Genomic DNA, 25,132 nt, shown 5'->3' on the forward strand with positions numbered 1-25,132 from the left:
GGGAAAGAGAGAGGAAGACTGAGAATTGACCTTTGGATTGGGCTCCTGGAGGAATTGGTGGAATCTCTAAGAGTGGTCTCTACTGAGTGGTAAGGGACAAAGGCCTAGGAGCTGGAGTAGCAGAAGTGGAGAAAATGACCAGTGACAACTCTTCTGAGCAGTTCATGTAAAGGGTTGCAGCAAAAAGGAGCTCTAGCTGGAGGGGAGGTGGATTAAGGTTTTGTCTTGTTTTGTTTTGTCTTGTTGATGGTCAGATAAACAGCATATTTGTAGCTGAATAGGAATAATCCAATAGAGGAAAAACTGTGACCCTTGTTCTCCTTTAATGTGTTTCCTTGATCCATTCCTGCCTTGTATCTCCCACATCTTATTTCTTAATTAAGCCATTCTTCCTCTTGCATATTTCTCAATCATTATGCTATAAATAGCTTTTTTGTTCCCTTTTATGAGCCTTACAGAGAGTAAATGGGCTGAACTCTTGGGAAAGTAATTTCTACATCTGGTAGCCCCCAAGGTTCCTCCTGCCACCCTCAACAAACATCTTTTAAAAAAATAATCAGACATACATCATCCTTGTAAGTGAAGTATCAAACAAAATTACAGTGTCAGTATTAATAAAGTTTAACTTTGTATCATATTAGGTAGACTCAAACACTTTTCTGAAGCATATGCAAAAAGAAAAAGCACTGAGATTAAGACAATATTTTAACACTGGTGGAAATAGTAAAAAGTATGCTGCATAAAAATGTCAAATGTGGGCTAGTCAGTGGCATGGTAGCATGATAGCTAAGATGGCTAGAACCCACATGGCCAACTGCATGGTTCAAGTACCAGACCTGGTGATTTGAAAATCGTGCCAGGCATGTGTGTGCATGCCCCAGGATTCTGGGAGGAGAATAGAAGAGAGGGGTTTGTAGTGTGGTCATTCTCCTTTCTTCCTTTCTCTCTCTCTCTCTCTCTCGCTCTCTCTCTCTCGCTCGCTCGCTCTCTCTCTCTCTCGCTCTCTCTCATGAATGCATGTGCCCTATAGCAAATTAAAAAAAAAAGTCAAATGTAGTAAACAGGACATGTCTCCTGTCATAAAAGATGAACCTCACTATCATATATAAATTTATGATAGTTTTGGCTATCATATATGGCTGAATTTGTTTTATTTATATCATAAGTTTGTGGAACCAGTAACTTACTGTATTTAATTTTATGGCCTGTTATATCATGTTATTTATTTATTTATTTGCCAGAGGGTGCATGTGCTTCCCAGAGAGCAAGGGAAAGTACCCCCCCCCCAGTAGGTATGGCCATGCCACAATCCATTTCCTCTCATTCTTCCCTCCCATTAGGATTTTGGATATGCACACATACACATGTGCCTGGCATGTTTCTCAAGTTACTAGAGCCAGGACTCTAAACATTGTTGGCTATATGGTATCCACTTCCCCTTTTCTTTGAGATTTTTACTATAGGGTATGTAAACCTAATGAAGAGACAAAGAGAAATGGAGAGAGAAAAGGTGAGAAATCACCCCACCCCATCCCAGGGTGGATGGCCATACCACAATCCCTTCTCCATTCTCCTCTTAGAATTTTACATGAGTTTCAAGCTGCTGGATCCGGCACTCAAGCCATGGCAGCCACGTGGGAGTCTAGTACTCTACCACTCCACCTGCTGGTCCCAAGGGCTCCAGCTTCCTTAATCTCACGTGCGGGGTCACCCCATTTTACTGTTTTATAGAGGAAATCTTAAGGCATCATCAATATGTACAGAAAGAATAGGACTTAAATAAAGGATACATGTCAACTGAGCTACCTTTGTAAATGTAAGTCAGAGATTTAAAAATACTAGTGGGCTAGCCTCATAGTTCAGGTAAGGTGTGAACATAGTGTTTTTCCTGAAAAAGTAAAAAATTCTATGAGGAGATGCAGAAATAGGTGCCTGAGGACACTTAAGTTTTGTTTTGTCACAGGGCACTTGCGCTGACCAGAGAGAGACAGAAAGGGGGAAAGTGAAAAATCATCCCCCGAGGAATGGCCACACCGCAATCTCTTCTTCTCCAGTCTCGTGTCAGGATTTTGGACACATGCACATGTATGTGCCTGGTATGATTTTCAAGTCCCCAGGCCTGGGACTTGAAATACGCAGTTGGCCAAATGGGATCCAGTGCGTTATATTCCACACTACCGGTCCAAGGTTTTTTGTTTGTTTTTATGTGAGGTCAAAAAGTGACAGATTGTTTTGTTTACCTTGTATCTCAGGGTTTTGCGGTTTTATGAGCATGTATGTTAAGCATTTGGCTGTTATAAAGGAAAGAAGACAGAGCCGAGCATAAACATTACCAAATAGTCTTTAATTCTACAAGGCATCAAATACTTCATTCTGTCCTTCCCTGAAGAAGTCTTCAGCTCTAAAGTGGACTCTCCTAACTAGCCCTTGGAGCAAGGTAATGTACCCCCCCCCCCAGTAGGTATGGCCATGCCACAATCCATTTCCTCTCATTCTTCCCTCCCATTAGGATTTTGGATATGCACACATACACATGTGCCTGGCATGTTTCTCAAGTTACTAGAGCCAGGACTCTAAACATTGTTGGCTATATGGTATCCACTTCCCCTTTTCTTTGAGATTTTTACTATAGGGTATGTAAACCTAATGAAGAGACAAAGAGAAATGGAGAGAGAAAAGGTGAGAAATCACCCCACCCCATCCCAGGGTGGATGGCCATACCACAATCCCTTCTCCATTCTCCTCTTAGAATTTTACATGAGTTTCAAGCTGCTGGATCCGGCACTCAAGCCATGGCAGCCACGTGGGAGTCTAGTACTCTACCACTCCACCTGCTGGTCCCAAGGGCTCCAGCTTCCTTAATCTCACGTGCGGGGTCACCCCATTTTACTGTTTTATAGAGGAAATCTTAAGGCATCATCAATATGTACAGAAAGAATAGGACTTAAATAAAGGATACATGTCAACTGAGCTACCTTTGTAAATGTAAGTCAGAGATTTAAAAATACTAGTGGGCTAGCCTCATAGTTCAGGTAAGGTGTGAACATAGTGTTTTTCCTGAAAAAGTAAAAAATTCTATGAGGAGATGCAGAAATAGGTGCCTGAGGACACTTAAGTTTTGTTTTGTCACAGGGCACTTGCGCTGACCAGAGAGAGACAGAAAGGGGGAAAGTGAAAAATCATCCCCCGAGGAATGGCCACACCGCAATCTCTTCTTCTCCAGTCTCGTGTCAGGATTTTGGACACATGCACATGTATGTGCCTGGTATGATTTTCAAGTCCCCAGGCCTGGGACTTGAAATACGCAGTTGGCCAAATGGGATCCAGTGCGTTATATTCCACACTACCGGTCCAAGGTTTTTTGTTTGTTTTTATGTGAGGTCAAAAAGTGACAGATTGTTTTGTTTACCTTGTATCTCAGGGTTTTGCGGTTTTATGAGCATGTATGTTAAGCATTTGGCTGTTATAAAGGAAAGAAGACAGAGCCGAGCATAAACATTACCAAATAGTCTTTAATTCTACAAGGCATCAAATACTTCATTCTGTCCTTCCCTGAAGAAGTCTTCAGCTCTAAAGTGGACTCTCCTAACTAGCCCTTGTCTAAGGTCTCTGCCTGGTTCCCTTCTTTGGTGTGTGCGTGTTTCTTTTTGTTTTCTTTTCTCTTTGGGGTAACATTTAAATCTGTTGACAGACGTGATGGTGTTTTGTTTCAGTGACGTACACTGTAAACTGGTAGGTACTGATAATTACGTCTACTCTTAACCTACTGTTGTCATCCCCATCTCAGCTGTATCACAGCCTCAGACACGTGATACCCCGGCCCGCACTGCACTTAAATCTCTCAGAGGTTGGTAGACTCCAGTGACTAATCAGGCTACTCCCAGCAAGCCGGGTTGGAGCCAGCAGGAAATGAATCTGTCTGCCACAGATACTTATTTAGGCCAAATTATTAATGTTGTTTGGTGGCAGAAAAGTGGTTCCTTTTCTCATTCGATTGAATGATGAGAGCATATCTGTTTTCTAGATAAGATTGTGGCCAGCTTGGCATTTGGTCTAGAACGTAGATGAAGATTATCCTGCTTACAAGCTACAAGACGTCTGGTTTCCTTTCTCTGTGCCTGTGCTGGCGTGTATCTCCCTGCTCAGCTAGCAAACTGTTTCAAACTTAATCACGCTGAACTTTCTGTATATGTTTGCCTGACGATAAATGAGTCTGGGGCTAAGGAGGGAGAGAGGACAGAGAAAAATACATCTTTATTAGGACAGAAATAAGAAGCCACTCTCTTCTTCCTTAGACCAACTCTTCATGTCAATGAGCCCAGTGATAGTAAGGACGAAGTTGGGGAATCCTTTCATTTGTTTTGAAAAATACCAAAATAAAAATAATAATTAGAATTTAAAGCTAGTTTTAAGAAATTCCATAATTACAAAGTATTTTTTTATCTTCTCACCTCTGTCTGTCTGCTCTAATACTGGCAACTTGAAAAATATTCCGATACAAAAAAAAAAAATTCTGATTCTCCCAGACTCAAATTTTCTTTAATTTCTTTGTTTAATAACATCTAATACCCTAAAGCCAAGTGAGCTGACCATTTTGAATATGAGCATGCAGGGAATAAAAATCCACATAGATGTATTCTCATGTATTCAGCTTCTGTTTGGATTACATTTATAACTTGGTTCTTTACGAGAGAAATTGAATATAAGAACTTTTTAAAAAGCAAATTTAAGCTTAAGCTTTAATACTCAAAGCTTTTGTTTTTATTGAAACACATTTGCCCAAGGCCTTGGAAATAGTTTTTAGCTGCTTTGAAGTTATTTTCCTCACCAAATGACTTTCTTCTCCTGCTGTAGGAGGGTCTAGCATTATAAACTCTGACCTTAGTGATTAATGGTGTCACACTTCTTTACCTTGATAAGCTTGAATTTCTGGCTTTACATTCATTCCAGCATTGCTTTCTATCTTTCTAGACAGCCTGCTTAATAAGCCGGTTAGATGGTGCACTATGGCTAGGTATATAGAATCTTGGAATCTTACACTCTTTAAAATTTGGAACTGTGGTGCCCTGTCTATCAGGAAGTGGGACTTCTGGTCTCCCTAGACCTCTGAGCACAGTTGTGCACCCTGGAGTATGTGGGAGTTCAGGACTGGGGAGAAGCCCTGTGGCAGCTAAAGTCACTGCCTGCAGGTCCAGGAACTATTTGTTTAGCTAGAACTACATTCAGAGTCTTATTACTCTCATTTGAGGTAACATCTAAGTTAGCTTAGTTATCTGGTTTTTATCCTCTAGAGAAAATGAAATTATTAAAGGGAGATAGAGGTTGTCCTGGGGGCAGGCATGCTGGCTGTAGTCAGAAGTGATTGCACCCTGCCATTCTAGGGAGAAACAGAAAACTAAAAAATACACACAACGCAAGCAAAGTATGTAGTGTCAGTGCACAAAGAAGCTACCTTATATAGCCTTAGGATGGCATCCCTTAATCATAGCAAATTACAACAGTGATGTGTCCAATGGTGAACACTAGTCATCAAGTAAAATTTAAGTTGTTCCATTTATTTAAGGAAAAGCTTAATTTCTTCTCAAAAGACTTTTTTCCAAAATTGGCTTTGCAAAGATTGGTCCTTGAAGGGGGAAAGTTTCCATTATCTGGGAATCACACATTCATTTAGTCATTTCACTCTTTCTGAGTATCACCAAAGCAAAACATTGCTTTTGGACAAAAAAATGTATTTTGTTCAGATCAGTCATCTATTTTTTGTCGAGCCTGATTCCATATATCTTTTTGCTATATCCCATAACTAAACTCCCCTTTAAAAGATTAAAAATGTCTCATATTCTTTGGTTACTCTTAGTTCTCTACTTAATAAATAAATATAGGGTCATATCATGGCATGGTGGTTAAGGCAGCTGAATCCCACATGGTTGACTATGGAGGCCGAGTCCTAGACCTGGTGTTTTGGAAAACACACCAGGAATGTGTGTGTGTGTGTGTGTGTGTGTGTGTGTGTGTGTGTGTCCACAATCCTGAAAGGAGGGAGAAATGGGGAAGGGAGAAGGGATTGTGGTGTAGCCAATCTCCATGGGGGTACTTTCTCACTTTGTCTTTGTGTTCTTCTCTGTCTATGTCTCTACAATGAGTGCATGTGCCCTCTGGCAAAAAAAAAAATTTTAAGTATATACTTTTGAGAATTATTCAACATAGTTTTCTTTTTTTCTGAAATTTCATAGACAAAAATATACTACTGCAAATTACTAATAAACAGATGAGAGTTTAAAACTATTATTTACCACTTAGTATCCCTCTCTTGCCACTAAAAGATAATGTAACATTTCCTGTTTTCTGATCTCTGCTGATCGGTTTTCCTAAAGTCATTAATAGTGATGAATGAAGTTTCTTCTTTTTATCATATGATTTGGTTTTGCTTATACTTTCCTTCTGTTATCTATTGGGTCATCAGGAAAGTCATGACGCATTTTTACATAGAAAAACATAGAAAAATGTATCACAACTTTCCTGATGACCTAATAGATTTCGGATTAGAAGTTGCAACTGTTAAAATGACCCTATGATAGATGTCATGTTAAAATTTTTGCTTCCTTTTTAGTTCTCTAGTAGCATGGAATCTTGATTAACCAATGTTCCAACAGAACCCTCTTGTGCTACCCTACTCAGTTTAAGAAACATGGGGCATCATCAAATAAGGCATGAGGCAGGAAAGAAAGAGGAAAAAAAACACATATAAAGCAGTTGCTAAATTGACCTCCACTTGCAGCTGACACACTCCTCCATGACAGCCCACATGGAGATCCACATACAAAGATGCTGATATTGACAACTGGCTTGGACCCTCTCCATACCAGCTTCTCTTTTCATTATTTTTCTTATTTCTGCCAACTCTGGCAATGTAGCCAACCTCCAGGGACATAGTTGTTTTACCCTGCCTAAAGTATATAAAAAAAATTCTTTTTGTCAGAATTCTGTTGAAAGAATTAGAAGAAGTAACCTTTGCTAGGAAGCTTTGAAGGGTTGTGGGACTCACAAAGAATTATGGCATGGCCATCTCCCCAGGGGGTGATTTCTTTTTTATTAATGTTTAAATTTTTATTATTTTATACATTCAATCACTGTATATCACTATAGCTTGTAAAATGAACTTACCCAACATAAATACTTCACACCAGTCCAGTTGAAGATAACATACATGTTATTATCAACAGACAATCCTCCATTTCTGTGTCCCTTCATTATCTTATCTCTTTATTTTTCTCCTTGATTCCTTTCCTGTCACTCTCCTTCATCTCCACCTTCTTCCAACACTGTCTCCATTATTCATAACTGTTTTGCATGTTTCCATATCCTCTAATATTTCAGTTTCCGCCACAGAATACAGTTACTCAGTATATGTAGTGGAGACATACAGTGTTTCCCTTTCATAGCTTGACTTGCTTCACTCAGCAGTAAATCTTTCTTATTTGTCCACTTCATTTCTGTCTCTGTCTCTGGCAAATGCCCATACCCTACAGCAAAAATCTCTCTCAAAAAAAATAAATAAATAAAGATTTGGTGCTCAGTTTTCCAACTCCTTGAAGCATTTGTGTGCATATCCAGAGGTGCTTAACATGAGATAACAGACTCCCTATTCATACATAGAAGAAATTAACACAAAAGCCAGAAAATGATTTTGAGTTTTTGCCTCTCATTGTGTGAGGACCCTATGGCAGCAGAGAGAGAACCATTTGTAGTTATTGAAGCTCAGAATCGCATTCTTTGACTCTTGCTTGACCTTCACATGTATTATTCTGTATGTTGTTCACTTCCTTCTCCCTCAGTCTCATTTTCCCTTTCCAAGCAAAGTATGAACAATTAAGAGTTACCTGTTAAACAAGGTTCATCTGTCAACCTAATGCAGAAAGATTTTCACAACCCCTGTCCACCAACCCGAGGAACTGCCTCTGGAACACAAGTGTACCTTCTATGAACCTGGGTTGTTGCACTTAATGCCTCATTGTCTTTTACTTGCTTATGTGCAACTCTCTCCTATTAGATGTTGAATTTAACGGCCCTCATAAAATTGAGCTGCATCCTACTGCCTGACTTGGAATTATTGCTCCATAAATGATGGCCAAATGAAAGGCTAAGCTAAAAGATCACGTGTGGACTTCTTGACGCATATTCTCCTCAGTTTTCATGGTCCCTGCCATGAGGAATGACAGAATTTGTTTTTGTGTAAAATTTAATGTTTGTATTAGACTTGGCTTTCTGTGATCATTACCAAAATATGTTTTGAGAACAAAATAAATAAGAAAGGGAGAAAATTAAGATGCTTTGGGGGATCTAAATACTTGTGAAGTACATTTTTTTAATGCCATGAAATGCTTTAAAGCGCTCCAAGTACATTTAAGAGGGGATCTACTGGATTTGGGCTAAGTGATGAAAAAAAAAAGCTTCCTTAATTCCCTGTCCAAATACTTCAATTTAAATTTACTGGTAGTTATTTCAGAGGAATATGGGGACTCTGCAATCCTTAGTTTGTTAAGAAGAAAATGTTTTTGTCTTCAAATATTTAGAGGAAGGATTAAAGGCAATTTATGGCTGGGATAGAAAGTAATAAAAGTGGTAACAATGGAGTGTCTTCTAAATAATCATCATTTTCTGAAACTGCTAAGAGTATCACCCCAGTGGGCATTTCATATTCTGAGCGAATGACTTTCATTTGTCAAGCTTTAATGTAAATTATGACATTGATCTTGTAGCTGCTATACTGGATTGTTTGTTTCATTGTATTGTTTAAAGAGAGGGATTCATAATATAGGAGATGAATTCTCTCATTGTATTTTTTGTCACAGGTTTCAAGATATGTATTTATAAATCATTTTTTTCCAGGAAATTAGGTGTCAAGATCTACGTAAAATGTATTTGATTAAGATCAAGCCACAGCCTTTTTAGTTTCTCAGAAATACTCCATTTTAAATCCCCAAGGGAACTCACATTAATAAAAACTAAATTAACCATAGTTATGTTCCTTCTCATCATACCCTTTTTTATGATTAGAATCCCAGTTTACAGATCTCTTAGTATTTGTTCAGTGAAAACAATCATAACTTTTTATAGCATTTTATAATTTATAAAGAACCTTTAAGATGAAATTGCATTCAGTCTTTGCAACAATTGCATGTAGTAATAACAGTAATTTTTTTTGAAAGGTTTTTGCTATAGGGCACATGTGCTCACCAGAAAGACAGAGACAGAGAGATAGAAAGCAAGAAATCACCCCCCGGGGGGGGGATGGCCACAGTGCAATCCCTTCTCCTGCATTCTCCTCTTGGGATCTTGGGCACGCACACACACACACACACACACACACACGCCTGGTGTGAGTTTAAGCCACCAGGTCTGGGATTCAAACCACAGTCGATTACATGGGAGTTCAGATACATAGCCATTACACTCACTGCTGGTCCCAGCAGTAATATTTTTGTATGCTGTTGAACTCCTTTGCTATTAGAGGGAGTAGCAAAGTTTAGGGGCATTAAGAGATTGCCAGTGTCAACTTGCACAACCGAACTTAAGACAGGATTTATCTCCAAATAACATCCTCTTTAGCTCTACTTCTAGTAAATCAGTACTATTTTCCTTGAAGTGTATATGTGTAAAGACATCCCAGAAATGTTAAAATGTTATTACTCTTCGCTCTCTTTTTTCTTTTATCATTAAATGATTGCTTCCTATGCTTAATGAAGCTAAATGTTTAGAAGCTGCTCAAGTATTCATTGCGAATGACTTTCATGCACGGCTAGTGAAGAAAGTGAATCTGAAATAATTAAAAAGAAATGTGAATTTTTAATATGCTAGTCTTTATTTTAATGCTTCTGATTTATGTAATGATACCATATTCATAAGATTTAAGTAGCAGAAGCAATCTCAGTATCCTAACCTGAAAATGAGGAGTTCTTTCTTATATGTAAGATTCCTTAATGTTAATATATATATTACATATGTATATATCTTCTGCACGAAAGATCCATAGGTTTATGTGTTTATATACTGTTTGATTCTAAGTTGAGTACTCCTACCTGAAGAAATGTTTATAGCTTTAACAGTCTATGTTTTCAAATCAAATGTCAGATAACATTCCTGTGTTTATGGTGTTTTCTCCAATAATTCAAATCATTAATGAGTTGAGACTTGTGTACCTATTATAAGATGGACTGTGATCATCTATATAGGTTTTTATTTTAAACACACATGTTTCTCTCCCCTCAGGGTAAAAGAAGCTGAAGAGGTGTGTAGGCAGAAAAAGGGAAAATCACTTTATAAAATAAAACCAAGACATGACTCTGGAATTGTAAGTATTTAACTTTTCTAGTTTTTAACCTGGAATTTTCATTGGCTTTTCAACTCTACTTTCAATATCTACAAACTCATGTAATAATATTTTAAGTATTGTTCTCTTGAGGTTGGATCTATAACTGGTTTCTGACTTCAAGAATCTCCCGACTTCAAGAATTTTTCTTATGTCTTTAATCAAGCCCGAAGGGTTAAGAGAATTCTAATACTCGGTATTTGAAATTTAAGAATTAAGTTAAACGGACTAAGGATGTCAGAGAGGTGCATCTGTGCAGACAGGTTTCATTGGTGGGGGGGCATCAGACCCCTTTCACTTTCTCCATTACCCACAGACTCGGGACCAAGGCTGCAGTGCCTTCTTTGGAACCCAAGGGGAATCATTATGGCTGCATTAGCTCCACTGGGGTCTAAAGTGTGGTGCAAAGTACCAAGTGTGGTGCTGGGTTTTGCCCAGGGTGCTCAGACCTTGTTCATATTCCCAAATTGCTCTGTAGAGTTGGCTGCCTACTACTGTCAGTCCATACACTGAGCTTTAGCAAATGAATCAATGTTTCATTCTTGCCTACAACGTTCTTTAAAATACAATGCCAAGTTTTACACCCTGTGAGGGAAAGGCTTGGTTAAAACAAGTCTGACTTTGTGATACTGTGGATATTTGTTAGTTTTCATAGACCATCACTTGGGACCAATGTAAATAAATGGTGTTTCAAATGAAAAGTTGAGTTAAGCCTTAAAACAAGAGCATTTTAAATTAGTCTAGCATAGACTAATTGTCTAAATGGAAATGGCATCAAAATAACCCAAATTAGAATATGACTAAATAGCCCCATTTAGAAAGAATTAAGGATTGTATTTTTATTAAAAAGCTTATTTTTCCTTCAGTTTTTCTGTATCAAAGATAATCTTTTCTACTGATAAGTATTATATGATAGCTTAGCTTATTTTCTGATCTTTTCTGGTTAAAATTCTAATTTAGATTTAAATTGTTTAAAATCCTAAAGTTGTACTAAATGAGGAAGACTATTAGTTAACTCCAGTCATGCTATAAGGACATCAGAGAATTAAAGTTCATTTAACTTTGAAACAAGGCAGTCTATTCAGTTTGCATAGTTATGTATTTGTAGGATTGAGCATGAGAAAGGGAAGCTGGCAGGTTTTCATTTGGTTAGAAGTTAAATTTTAAAGTTGTTTTTTCCTCAAAGATATTTGGTAATTTGTCTTAATGAAAAATTCTAAAAGAAAAACTGATCCCATTTATATATTTTTTCCTTCATGAGTTGATGGATCTTTAACCTTTTTCCAGAGAATTTGATCTAAATGAAAAGGTTTCATTTGGGCCACACGAAACTGCTTCCAAAGCTATTCTTTCTAACTGTAACTCTTATCTGGTATATTTATTTTCAGAAAGCAAAGATAAGCATGAAAACCTGAGCAGTGAAAAGCCGAATGAAAACGATTCATTGCAACGACTTCCATAAAATTCAGTTGACCTGAGGGTGGGAAGGAAACTACATCATTCTGATCATTTTTCTTCTTGACCTATTGCATAATCTTTGTGTTTTTAGATAGTTCACTGATTTTTGAATTTTGCGGTATATTCATAAAACAATGCAAAAGTAGTAGACCAGTGGAGAATATGGCACCTTTTCTTTTTGTAAAAGTTTGTGGTATTACACTGATAGACCAAACAGCATGTATAAGAGGCAGTATCTGCATTAATTCTGAACATGCTAAATATTAACCTGAAATTTAATTTTGTGAGAATATTCCTCATCACAGCAAAAAACACTTTCCTTTCTACTGACAACCGGTACTCCACATCACACTGCATTTAGATTAGTGGGTAAAATATGATGTCTAGTGAATCGTTTGTATCAGTTTCATGTCTACATATAAATTTTTCTATTTTCAAGTTTAAGTCCCATTTATATATATAATCAATGCTTTCCCAACTCTGGGATTGCTCTTCATAGCTATATATTTGTGAAAGAAGGTAATTATTTTTTTTACTCAAGTCAGATAATGAATAGGAAAAAAGAAAAACTATAGAAAAAGAAAAAAATCCTTCTCATAAGTTATTTAATATAAGCAGGAATCTGAGTTTTAAGTTTAATGAGTAATTTTATTAGAATATGTCTTTTGAGACCCGATGGAAAGCTAATCCACAGTAAAGGTAAAGTAAGCTAAAGGTGCATCTCTATATAACTTCTACCATCACAAAGAAAATTTCATTCAATATTTGGCAGGAATTTAACGAAATGATGCACATGAAATTGCCAAACATGACTAATTGTCAGCAAAACAATTTTTTTTTTTAATGAAAGTTTTGGGGTAGATTGACACCTAGGTTCACTAACCACACCTGCCTGATTATTTTATCCTGACCGGAGTTGTCTTTATGTGTTGTGGCATGTGATTAAAGCTGTAAAATGCAAATTCAATGATTCATTATCTGAAGGAGTCGAGGAAAGGATTTCTTTTTGTGTTCCTTTGAGAAAAAAAGCAAATCTCCTGCTCTGAGAGTACTTGAAAGTCAGCTCGTGAGGCATTGTCGCAGTTTTGTCTAACATTAATAGTTGTTTTTTTTAAAAAAATGCTTTTAATGCTATTTGTTAGGAGTTATGGTTGTGGATAAAGGAGAGAATTTATTGCTATTGCAAACCAATTATGGTAAGCAACTTTAAAAGAAAAACACTGTTCTAAATCATAACAATGTATTTATGTAAAGTATGGTCTCTTACCTTTTAGTTTGTAGTTTAAGTGCAAAGAAACAGTAGTGGTTTTTTCTGTTGTTTTGTAGTTTTCCTGTCTCCTTCGGTCCCTCCAATGTGTATATTACCATTCTTCAAGAAAATAATAGGGCATTTAACAAAGATCGCTATGTGCAATACTGTATTTAGTGTTTCTATTTCAATTTTTCTAGGATGTTAATTTATATGAAAATAAAATGAGTAATAAAAGAGTTCTGTGTCTGTTGTGTGCGTATAGCATGTGGATACTTGCAAAGTGTAACCATCACACTTAACATGGGGAAGGTGGATAAGGAGAGAAAAGAAGTTAGTCTGCATATTCACATGCCCAACAAACTTGCCTGAAATTTCAGAGACCCAAGAACATCTGCACATCCAAGATACCTATGTAAGAAATCCTGATAAAATATTTACTCTGTTATGACTCGAACTAGGATTTCTTTTTTGGGCTGTTGAAAATCTCTGGTCATTTTCCAGTTAGACATCTCACCATACCTTAAATTCATTTTGTGCAAATTCAAATTCAGCTTGTCATCTTGCCCCTCTGTATCTGCTTGCTCTTCTGTATTATATATGTCAGTGAACAAAGCCACCACCCACTCAAACCATAGCTCATCCCTGGCAGCTCATTCTCTCTTTTGCCCTCACCTTGATTCAGTTAAAGTTCTATATGCTGAGTCTCTCTAAGACACATCCATGTTTTTCTATCTCTTCCATAAAATCCTACCTGAGAACCCTCAAAAATCAGTAACCTACTAATTGTTCTCATATGCCAAGATTTGCTCTGCTCCAATTTTTCCTCTACAGAAAATCCAAATTTTTCCCTAAAATATAAATCTGCTCATCTGAATTCCCTAAATTATTTTAATGGCCACATAACCAAGAGATGTGGCCTTAAGATTTTTTTTAAAAATTATTTCATTTAATTTAATGTATTTATTCATTTATTTTAATTTGACCAGAGAGAGAAAGAGAGAGAGAGAGAGACAGATAGAGGGAAAATGAGAAAGCAAGCCACCAGGTCTGGGACTTGAACCATGGTCAGCCATGTGAGAGTGTCCAGCACCTTAACCACCATGCCACCTGCTGGTCCTCGCTTCAAGATATTATTCGAAATCTTTAAATGTCCGGAGTGATCTGGTACCTGTACTTACAGTTTGAGTTTCATCTCATGAATAAGTCTATCTTAATTCCAGCTCTGGCCAGACAAAAATATGTTTAGACTTCTAATGCTGTGTTTTCTCAATGATAAGCTTTCTCAATGTCCTGATGCCTCAATCCACCCCTAGTCTCAGCCAGCCCTAGGTCACAGGCACATACTTTCGAGGCATGCTCAGGGAGGTCTGTGGGGGCAAACCTGGAACCTTTCCATGTAGGTTGGTTTTGCAGAGCCCTGTGTTTCACTGCTGCACACTGTCTGATCCTCGTGTCTGTGCTTTATGAAAAAAATTAAGCACAACAGTATGGATGAGGGCTCCTATCTTTATAAAAGAGATGGCAGTATAATTATGGAGTTTCCAGAAATGATCATACGTAGACTATTTCTGGAGGCATTTGTGAGAAAGTAATCATATTCGTTGCTTCTGGAGAAGGAAAATTGGTTGAATTGGGGATAGAAGTTTTTCAGTTATGTCTTCTGATTCTTTTGGATTATGTACAATGTAAAAAAAATAAAAAATACATAAAGAAATAGTTTAAAAGGGGGACCAGCAGTTAGCCTAATGGCTATGTCGCTGAACCATGTAGTCGACCGTGGTTCTAGTCCTGGACCCGGCGGCTTAAACTCACTCCGGGTGCGTGTGCGTGTGTGCCCAAGATCCTGAGAGGAGAATGGAGGAGAAGGGATTGTGGCGTGGCCATGCCCCCTGGGGGATGATTTCTCACTTTCTGTCTCTGTGTCTCTCTCTGTCTGTCTGGCGAGCGCATGCACCCTATAACAAAAACCTCTCAAAAAAAAAGGAAATAGTTTAAAAGGAACTTTTTGGAATGTATCTCATATCAAATAGTAAATGACACCTATCTGCTACATGATATTGAAGCAAGGAGCTAATTTGCTTTGGGTGGTTTATGGTGCTCACAAACTACTCTAGCAACTCTATTAAATGTCCTTCCCAAGGAAAATGGGAAGTTTCACACTAGAACACTATGGAGAGTTATTTATAAGCGTGGCTAGCCTACCCTTTTTCTCCATCAAAGGTATGAAAACAAGAAATCAGGGTGATCTATATCAGTGGTCCCAAACTTCCCACACTGGGGGGCCAGCTATACTTGTGGAAGACAATCTTTCCATGGGGGGTGGTGGGTGAGAGGTGGGGTGATCTTGAGGTGACCCAAGTGTACCACATCCTCCGCCAGGTCTCCACCCCTACTACCTTGCAGCACACAACGGAACAATCACAGCAATAGGCTTTGCACTCCCATGGCGATCTAATACTGTCCCTGATCAGACGAGGTGGAACCTAGGTGGCAATGCAGGTGATGGGGAGCAGCTACAAACTCAAAGCCTCGCTTACTCACCTGCCTCCCTTCGCACACCCCTCCTCATACTGACTGCGGTGTCGGGGAGGGGCACCAAGAGGCCAAAGACCAGTTTGCAGCCCGTGGGTTGGGGATTTCTGATCTATAGCACATCAGACACATTTTCTCCCATGATGGTCTGACTGTTTCTGTAACACTGGGCTTCTTATTTCATAGTAGGCCCATTGTGGTACACCCTGTGTAAGCAATTTTCTTTGCCTCAATTTTAGAGTTGCTTCTTAGTGCCTTTGTGGACTCTATGTAAATATTTCTAATTTATAGCAATATATCTACCAATACCCCAAGGTTGCCCGAAGACTTAATTCTAATCCATACAATGGGCATTAGGATCAATCTACACTTTACAGGCTAATAACATTGACAAGTATCTGCTGGTTTTAGGCTTTTGGAGTCAGAAATTTGTAATATACTCAAAACATGTCACGGCAAACCATGTTATGATGGGGTTCAATGATCTAAATTGGGCCCCATGACACTTGGTATTTCTTATTCACATATTTCACTTTGTAAATGCTGTCTGTGATTTTTCACATATTCTTAAATTAGGGAGCACATTTTTTTTTCAAGAAAAAAAGTGAGAATCAAACGTTTTAATATTTAGCTTACAGAATCTTACGATAGATCCAGAAATAGGCCCCATCAGCACAGTGCCTCCTAGCACATGGAAAGCCAGACATGTGATACCCATGGTAACACAAGTTGTGTATTCTCTGGCTCCTAACATAAAACAAAAATTGTAACTGTGTATGTACACACACACACACACACACACCATATAATCTCACAGGAAAAACAGTAACAGCAAGAAACTCCACAAGTAAATATTTGGATAACTCTTAAACCTTTATGCTAAAGTTTCAAACATAAAATTTAAAGTTTCCAGCCTTGATTAGACAATTCATAATTTGATGTCAAGTATCTCCTTTCCACAAATTAACAACTGTGTCCTTTTAAATAGCTCTTGTCTTGTTCGATAAAGAATGTCCTGGCAGCAGAATTTTGTCAATAAAGGTGGTGCCTCATTTACTAGAAATACCTTCCTCCCTTTCAGGAACTTGAGTCGGGAGGGGCAAGGCCGTAACCCTCAGTGTTTCACTTGGAAGAAGTAGCATTGCTCAAAGAGCAGAATGGGGACAGAGGTGCCACTAGGGAGGTGAAGAGGAATTAAAATTCTCTGCAGCAACAGACATATGTATAGGAGGAGGGGAGGGTTAGGAGCATTGTATACAGCAAGATTAGGGAGGCAGTGCACTGGAGGATAGTAAGGTCCCATTTTTGTATAAGGCAAGCGACAGACAAAGCCTGCAAAATGTTACTCATTTCCTGATGTTTCCTCTTTCTCCCTTACCTTTTGTTTTTGTTTTGTTTTGTTTTGTTTTTTGAGAGGTTTTTGATATAGGGCGCACACGCTTACCAGAAAGACAGAGAGAGGCAGACAGAAAGGGAGCAATCACCGCCCCCCCGGGGAGATGGTCACACCGCGATCCCTTCTCCTCCATTCTCCTCTCAAGATCTTGGGCAGAGACACACACACACGTGCCCAGCGTGAGTTTAGGCCACCAGGTCTGGGACTCGAACTGCTGTAGACTACGTGGGAGTCCAACGACATAACTGCTATGCCATCTGCTGGTCCCCCATCCTTACCTTTTGAAGGAGTATTTTCTGAGTTTATTTTGCTCCCTCTTTCTCTATACTTAGAAATTTCATCTAAGTTAACAGATTTTTTGCTTCTATATCAATTTCTCTTGATCTAGCTTCTCTATCAAATTCTCGTATTTCTTCAAATGAGGGCAAGTTTCATTTATTAGGTTGTTGGGAAAGTCATGACAGATTTTTCTATGCAAAAATGCATCATGACTTTCCCGACGACCCAATAGATTATTTCACTATCCCTGCAGACGCTTCATCTGTAGAAATCATCACCTTCTTGTTCTTTAAAGAGGTTTTTGCCTTGGGGCACGAGTGCTCACCAGAGAGAGACAGAGACAGTGAGAGGGAAAGTGAGAAATCACCCCTCATGGGGGATGGTCACGCCACAATCCCCTCTCCTCTGTTCTCCTCCCGGGATCTTGGGAACGCATGCGCAAGCGCCTGAGGTGCGTGTCAAGGTCTGGAATTTAAACCACGGTTGGCCATGTTGCAGCCCGGCATGTAACTGCTACACTATCTGCTGGCCTCCCATGGCATCATCTTCTAAGACCAGATCTTCAGTTATACTGGGCTCCCATCTATCACACTAACACACTCCTCTTTAATCACTACATTCTGCCAATATTTTGTCCATTTGTCTCTTCAAATCCGGCCCCAATTGTTAGTGTATGTTCTTGCAAGAGTCATGAGCTGACTTATTCTAGATTTGGATCCCATTGCCTTACATTCAAGGATTCTTAAAAATTTCACAGAAAGTGGATATTATTAAAAAAAAAAAACTATGTATGACTTTCATTTTTTGTATCAAACTAAACTTGGACATTAATTTTATTTTCCACAAACTTTTTACAGTCTCCTCTTGTTGTGATTAGAGTAAACTTTGTTTAAATCTGTCAGTGATCTTCTATTTTTCTTTTTTTTTTTGGAGAGGTTTTTGCTAGAGGGCACGTGCGTTCACCAGAAAGACAGAGAGACAGAAAGTGAGAAATCCCCCCCCCCGGGTGTTGGGGGGAAGCCACGCCACAATCCCTTCTCCTCCATTCTCCTCTTGGGATCTTGGGCACGCACACACATGCGCCCTGAAGGAGTTTAAACCACCAGGTCCAGGACTCAAACCGCGGCCGACTACATGGGTATCCACAGATATAGCCATTATGCTAACTGCTGATCCCAGTGATTTTCTCTTTTCCACAAGATTGTGTGGAACTTCTCTGGTTCTCTTTCTAGGTCCTCCTTTACTCTGTCTCCTCCCTTCTAATGTACCCACCTCATCTCACCCCATATCCCGACCTCTGATGAAAATTTCAGCTGCTGACAGCTCACAGCTGGATCTCTCAGTGTGAGTTGCCTTTAGTGGAGAGAGGTGTACACTTCTACCTCGGCATGGCCTGTAGGCAGTAACTGGCTCATGTGGGTTACAAAGACCTGACCTCTTTGTTTCAATTTGGGACAAAAATGCCATCCTAGCTCTAAAACTCCCCTCACGATCAGATAAGGCCTCAATTGCAACCAGATTGCTTTTCTTAGTGCACAATCCTTTTCTCTTAAAGAATTATGTTTTTTTTAATATATTATTATTTTTACATGAGTTTTGTCAGAGCAAGAGAGAGATTGAGGAAGAAAGCCTCCAGGTCCAGGACCGTAACCATAGTTGGCCATGTGGGAATTCCAGTGCCTTAGCTACCACGCCACCTGCTAGTCCGCACAATCCATTTTTGCTCACGTCCTTAGAGGCTTGTATCCTGCTCACAGCTCTTTGTGCCAGAGTTTTGATACTAATCTGAGATAGGCAGTTACAGAAGTGACCCTAGAAAGAATACTTTAATATAGGGTTTGGAGATGGATTACTCATTCATAGTCCAGTTGCCATGAACAGAACATGGTATGTTGTAGCAGTACAATACTAAAAATTTCTCAGAATGAACTAGGATGGTAGCTGATGGCGGGGCGGGAGGCGGGGGTACTTACTGGCTGATGCAATACCTCTGGTGCTCAGGAGTTATGAGGGACAGAGTAACTGCAAGGACTTTGGGATTGGATACCTATTTCCAAGCAGCATTGAGTTGTCAAAGAGATTTAATAAATAAATAAATAAATAAAACAAAAGACAAAGTGATTAATCACCCATGAGGCAAAATGTCAAAGCTACAAATAGGGTCTCCTTGTTAGCATTTTATTAACCCTAGTCTTCTGCAGGCAGAGGAGGACACAATTATGAAAGGAGTGCTGTTTCAGAGTTCAGATTCTCAGTTCCAACAAGACACCTGTGCCGAGGTGAAGGCCCAAGTTGGGAAGGAGTGGGACCTCTGAAGTTGGAAGGGGCATGCCTTGGATGATTCCATTGAAAAATTCCGGACTCCCAAATTCCCTTGAACATGAGAGACCTGCTGGTAGGCTGGGTCTGCTACACTGAAGTCACCGCAGAATCCAGAAGAAGAAAGGGAGTATGTCGAAGCTGCGGAATCAAGGAGAGGGAGTGAAATCAGGTTGACTATGTGATCCTTACAGTGGTCGGAGCACTCTCCCTTCATTCAGGATTTAACACTGTGGCCCATTACCCCAGGGACTGAGATAATAAGCTGCTAGATGATTATTGGAGGATCACAAAGCTACGATCCATAACTTAGTGAAATATTAATAAAAATGAAGAAACTTCCATGGTGTATGGGGGAGAAATGGATCCCAAGGCTCAGAGAAATTGGCATACTAAATTAGATTTGCTAAGTGAAGCCTAACACGCCCCCAACAGTCAACTGTGTTCCCAAGAATGCTTCTATTTACCAAAGCAATAATGTCTGTGTTTATGAGAGGAGCAGCAGCCTCATTAAGAAGCTGAGTGGGACCAGCAGTTAGTGTAACGGCTATGTCGCTGGACTCCCATGTAGTCGACTGCGGTTTGAGTCCTGGACCCAATGGCTTAAACTCACGCCGGGTGCATGTGCATGCATGTCCGGGGTTCCCAAGAGGAGAATGGAGGAGAAGGGATTGCGGTGTGGCCATCCCTACTGGGGTGGGGAGGTGATTTCTCGCTTCCTATCTCTCTGTCTCTCTCTGTCTTTCTGGCGAGCGCACGCACCCTATAGCGAAAACCTCTAATAAGAAAAAAAAAGAAGAAGCTGAGTAATGCCTGTCATCTGCAGAGCAGGGCTAACTAGGAAGAGATGCTGTTATAAAACTAGGCTCCCTGGGACCAGCAGTTAGTGTAATGGCTATGTCGCTGGACTCCCACGTAGTCGACCGCGGTTCGAGTCCCGGACCCGGTGGCTTAAACTCACACTGGGCGCGTGTGCGTGCATGCCCAAGATCCCGAGAGGAGAATGGAGGAGAAGGGATTGCGGCGTGGCCATCCCCCCTGGGGGGTGATTTCCTGCTTTCTATCTCTCTGTCTCTCTCTGTCTGTCTGGCGAGCGCACGTGCCCTATAGCAAAAACTTCTCAAAAAAAAAAAACTAGGCTCCCTGGGACCAGCAGATGGTGTAATGGTTACATTGCTGGGTTCCCACATAGTTGACTACAATTTGAGTCCCAGACCCATCAGCTTTTAACCTCATACTGGGCACTGGGCACATGCACGTACGTGCCCAAAATTCCGAGAGGAGAATGGAAGAGAAGGGATTGTGGTATGGCCATCCGCCCTGTAGGGTGAGTTCTCACTTTCTTTCTCTCTGTCTCATTCAGTCTCTCTGATGAGTGCATACACCCTATAGCAAAAATCTCTCTCTAAAAATTAAAGAAATAAAAATAAAGAGACTAGGCTCCCTGATGAACACAAAAATAGCAAGATTTCAAGATAATATTAACCAGGTTGTAATGCTTAGCTTTTGGAAGTCACATGATTGTTGCAAAGAGTGGTAGGACTTAGAGGACATCTAGCGGGGTCCTGGTGGGGAGGGGTTTTCAACATGGAGAGAGTTAAAAGGCAAGATAGATGGGCTTCCAACAAGGCTATTGTTTAATTTATGCAGTCAAAATTAATTGATGATGGATGTTCAGAGGCAGAATCTCAGTAAAAATCATAATCCCTTGTCCAGTTTCCAGATCAGATCTGGAACCTATTGGCCAAAAGATGAGCGAGAATATTGCAGTACCAGGACATATCATTCATTTGTTATTTCCTTACTCCTTAATCAGAGAACTGAGGGCCAATTCTTCAAGTATATGTATTTTGGAGAAATGAAAAACTCTCAGTGCTTTTGAGAATTATAGAATATGGGTATGAACTGACACTAAGATTTGGAGACTCAGTAAGCCATCATGACTCCCTACTGAAGTTGGGCATATGGGGGCTATTAGAGTCCTAGCCAAAGTCTGCCTCTCAGTGACCCCTGGTCCAGGAAGACCAACCTGATGATCCTTTCCCCTATTCCCAATTACATAATTAAAAGAGACACTCTTGGTAGGTTGAAAACCCTTACATTGATTCTTTGACTTTAGAGGTAAGAGCTATTTTAGTGAGGAGGGACAAGTGGAAGCCTCTGAAAGTGATCCCCATCCCAGCAAAAGGAGTAAATGAAAATAATGAAGACATGGAGGAAATTAATAAAACTCAAAGGCACTCATTTGAGGGAACCAGCAGTTAGCGTAATGGCTATGTCACTGGACTCCCATGTAGTCGACTGCGGTTCGCGTCCTGGTCCTGGTGGCTTAAAACTCACGCCGGGCGCGTGTGCGTGCGTGCCCAAGATCCTGAGAGGAGAATGGAGGAGAAGGGATTGCGGCGTGACCATCCTCCCTGGGGGGTGATTTCTCGCTTTCTGTCTCTATGTCTCTCTCTGTCTGTCTGACGAGCGCACACGCCCTGTAGTGAAAACCTCTCCAAAAAAAAAAAAAAAAGGGCACTCATTTGACAATTGAGCTCTGATCCTAAAACCAGATCATTAAAGATATTGGTTGATAAGTGAGAAGCTTAAAGGCAGATGTCTTGTGTGTCATGGCATCACAGGGGATGTATTTTTCACAAAACACCCACTAGAGTAATGTGATTTTTATCTGTACAAAAAGCAAACATTAGCTAAGCACCAGAAAGTGACAGGACACATTACAATACAATAGAAATCTGATGTAATTGGGGCCAGCAGGTGGCATAGTGGTTAAGGCACTGAATTTCCACATGGCTGACCACAGTTTAAATCCTAGACCCGGCGGCTTGAAAAATCATACTTAGCGCATGTGTGTGCATGCCCCAAATCCCAAGAGAATGGAAGAGAAGGGATCACAGCATGGCCATCCTCCCTGTGGGAGTGATTTCTCACTTTCCCTCTCACTGTCTGTCTCTCTCCAGCGAGCCCATGTGCCTTGTGGGGAAAAAGAAATAAAATGGTGTAATCGTTTTTATTTATTCTGAATACTATGATGAGTGCACAATGAAGTGCAAATTTATAAAAGAAATAAGTAGTCTTGTGTGATTGTGAATGTTCTGGGAAGTAAATGCTAACTGACTGTGGGAACAAGTCAAAGATTGAGAAAGGGGATCCCAGAGACTCACACAGACTCAGCAAAGGGATTCCTCATGCTGGAGAACTGATTGAAAACGGGGGTGCTTGTTAAACAGGTTGTTAAGTGAGGAGTGGCTGTATTGTACAAGCCCCTGTCATAGTCCCACCACCATGCTGGCTCCTGCAAAAGTCAGAAAGGACGTGACAACAGATAGCAGAAGCCCCATTTGCAGTTACTGCACTCGATATAGTTTCTTTGTTACAACAGATTTAGAAAAACCTCCAGCACTTGATCTGGCAAACTTTATTTTAATTAATTTTGTTTTGAGAGAGATTTTTGGTATGGGATGCCTGCACTCACTGGAGAGACAGAGATAGAGACAGAAAGTAAGAAATCATCCACCCGGGGGGGAGGGGGGATGGACGGCCATGTCCCAATCCCCTCTCCTCTGTTCTCTTCTTTGGATTTTTGGAAACACACACACACACACACACACACACACACACACACATACACCCATGCCTGGCATGAGTATTTTTTTTTTTTAGAAGTTTTTGCTATAGGGCGCGTGCGCTTGCCAGACAGACAGACAGAGACAGTGAGACAGAAAGTGAGAAATCACCCCCCATGGGGGAAGGGCCACACCACAATCTCTTCTCCTCCATTCTCTTCTCAAGATCTTGGGCACACACGCACACGCGCCCGTTGTGAGTTTTAAACCACTGGGTCTGAGATGCGAACTGCGGTTGACTACATGGGAGTCCAGCGACATAGCCATTATGCTAACTGCTGGTCCCTCCTGGCATGAATTTTAAGCCACCAGGTCTGGGACTGGAACTGCTGGTCCCAAATTTTATTTTTTGTTTTTGTTTGTTTTGCTTTTTTGTCATACCTATCTGGAATGTGAAACAGATGCAGTGTGCATTACCAAGGGATGTGATACGCATGGCCTGTCCCCAAGATACTTGAATTCTTCCACCCTTTGCCAAAACATAGACTGAGGAGACCTGTATTTTGTGGACATTCTGGAAGTCACTACGCTGATCAACCATATGATTGGCATCAGGAAGGGACCAGACTTGAGAGATGGGCCAAGTATGTCGGGTCTTGGTATGTACATACACCACTCACCTTAGACGGGGGGATGATAGGCCTTAGAAAGATTCAAGAGACTTCTGATTCTAGGCAAAATGAAGTAGACACATTTTCCTAATTCTACTAGAATCTCTGGACATGTGAAACAGATGTAAGTAGCCTCTAAAAGGTGGGAAACAAAAAGGCAGATCTGAGAGGAACTGCAGCATTCAAGGAAATGATACAGCAGTAAGCTCCCTGACTTTGTTTCGTTTTATATTCTAGACTGAATACTAGAGAAGCCAGTAACCCAGGCTACAATGGATACAAACTACAGCAAAACCATACCTTCCCATAGTTCACCTTTGGTAAAGCGGATGGGCTGTGCTTAAGAAGCAGTAGCAGTTGGACTGGGTGGAAAGGGTGGCAAGAGTGGGTATTAAGAATTCCAAAGGTAACCTGATGACCAACAAATTTTAATTGCATTCTTTATGGCTGGTTATCTCTCACACAGACATTAATTGTCAATCATTAGATAAGCTTTCTAGGAATATATACATTCCAAGTTATTCATGCAATCGCAATAATTCATTTTCATTGACTTTATCATTTAAAAATCAATCAGCCAACTTCAGAAACAAGTGAATTGGAATATCTTAGTCCAAAGAAAATGTTCTCTTCAACTTAATAAACAACGATGAATTATTTATTAGTAAGTTGAATTTAATTCCATTAACATCCAGACAGTAAGTCAACTACGTGTGCGATTTCATTAAGGGTTTTATTTTTTGTTGATAACTGAATTTATTGAATGGCAGATAAGCAATTTGTAGAAAAATAGAGACACGGTGACACTAGGAAGTATTTAAAGAAGAAATGTGGAAACCCTTGGGATGTAAATGTGAAGATGAACAACACTCAGAAACAGCTCTGGCTTGTGGAAGAGGCAAGTGCGGTACACTGGCTGCACAAGGGAAGATGAGCATATGGTCGACTTCCATTTGCAGCGATTTCTCAAGGCTTCTTCACTCAATATTTCTGATTCAGGGAGCAAAGTGAGAGTATTCTGTCTTCAGCTGGTGGGGTATCTCTAAGAGGCTTGGGAGCGCTGTTAAGACCAGAATGGAGAGCCACCCCCACCACCTCTGCTTCTTGGATGCCTGATTCTGATTCTCCTGGAAGATGCCAACCCTCAAAGGAGGTCACGTTACACAGGCTGGGGGTAGAACTCACCATGGCTGGATGAAAGCACTTTCAATGCACAGCCCACCTTCATCGCCCACTGAAACAAATGCAGGACTCTACTCACGTGGTACATCACACCAGAATCACATA

General features: G+C 40.1%; 1 protein-coding gene across 1 annotated transcript in view; it reads left to right on the forward strand.

Annotated features, from left to right (window-relative positions):
* Positions 1 to 10,360, forward strand: part of FMN2 (formin 2) — a 407,588-nt gene extending 397,228 nt beyond the window's left edge. The window contains 1 exon segment of the mRNA XM_027767852.1: positions 10,267 to 10,360. Coding sequence (XP_027623653.1) covers positions 10,267 to 10,360 — 94 coding nt within the window.
* The last annotated feature ends 14,772 nt before the right edge of the window (positions 10,361 to 25,132 follow it).

Source organism: Tupaia chinensis, unplaced genomic scaffold, assembly GCF_000334495.1.
Source record: "Tupaia chinensis unplaced genomic scaffold, TupChi_1.0 Scaffold000074_1, whole genome shotgun sequence".
In the NCBI taxonomy this organism is placed as follows: Eukaryota; Metazoa; Chordata; class Mammalia; order Scandentia; family Tupaiidae; genus Tupaia; species Tupaia belangeri.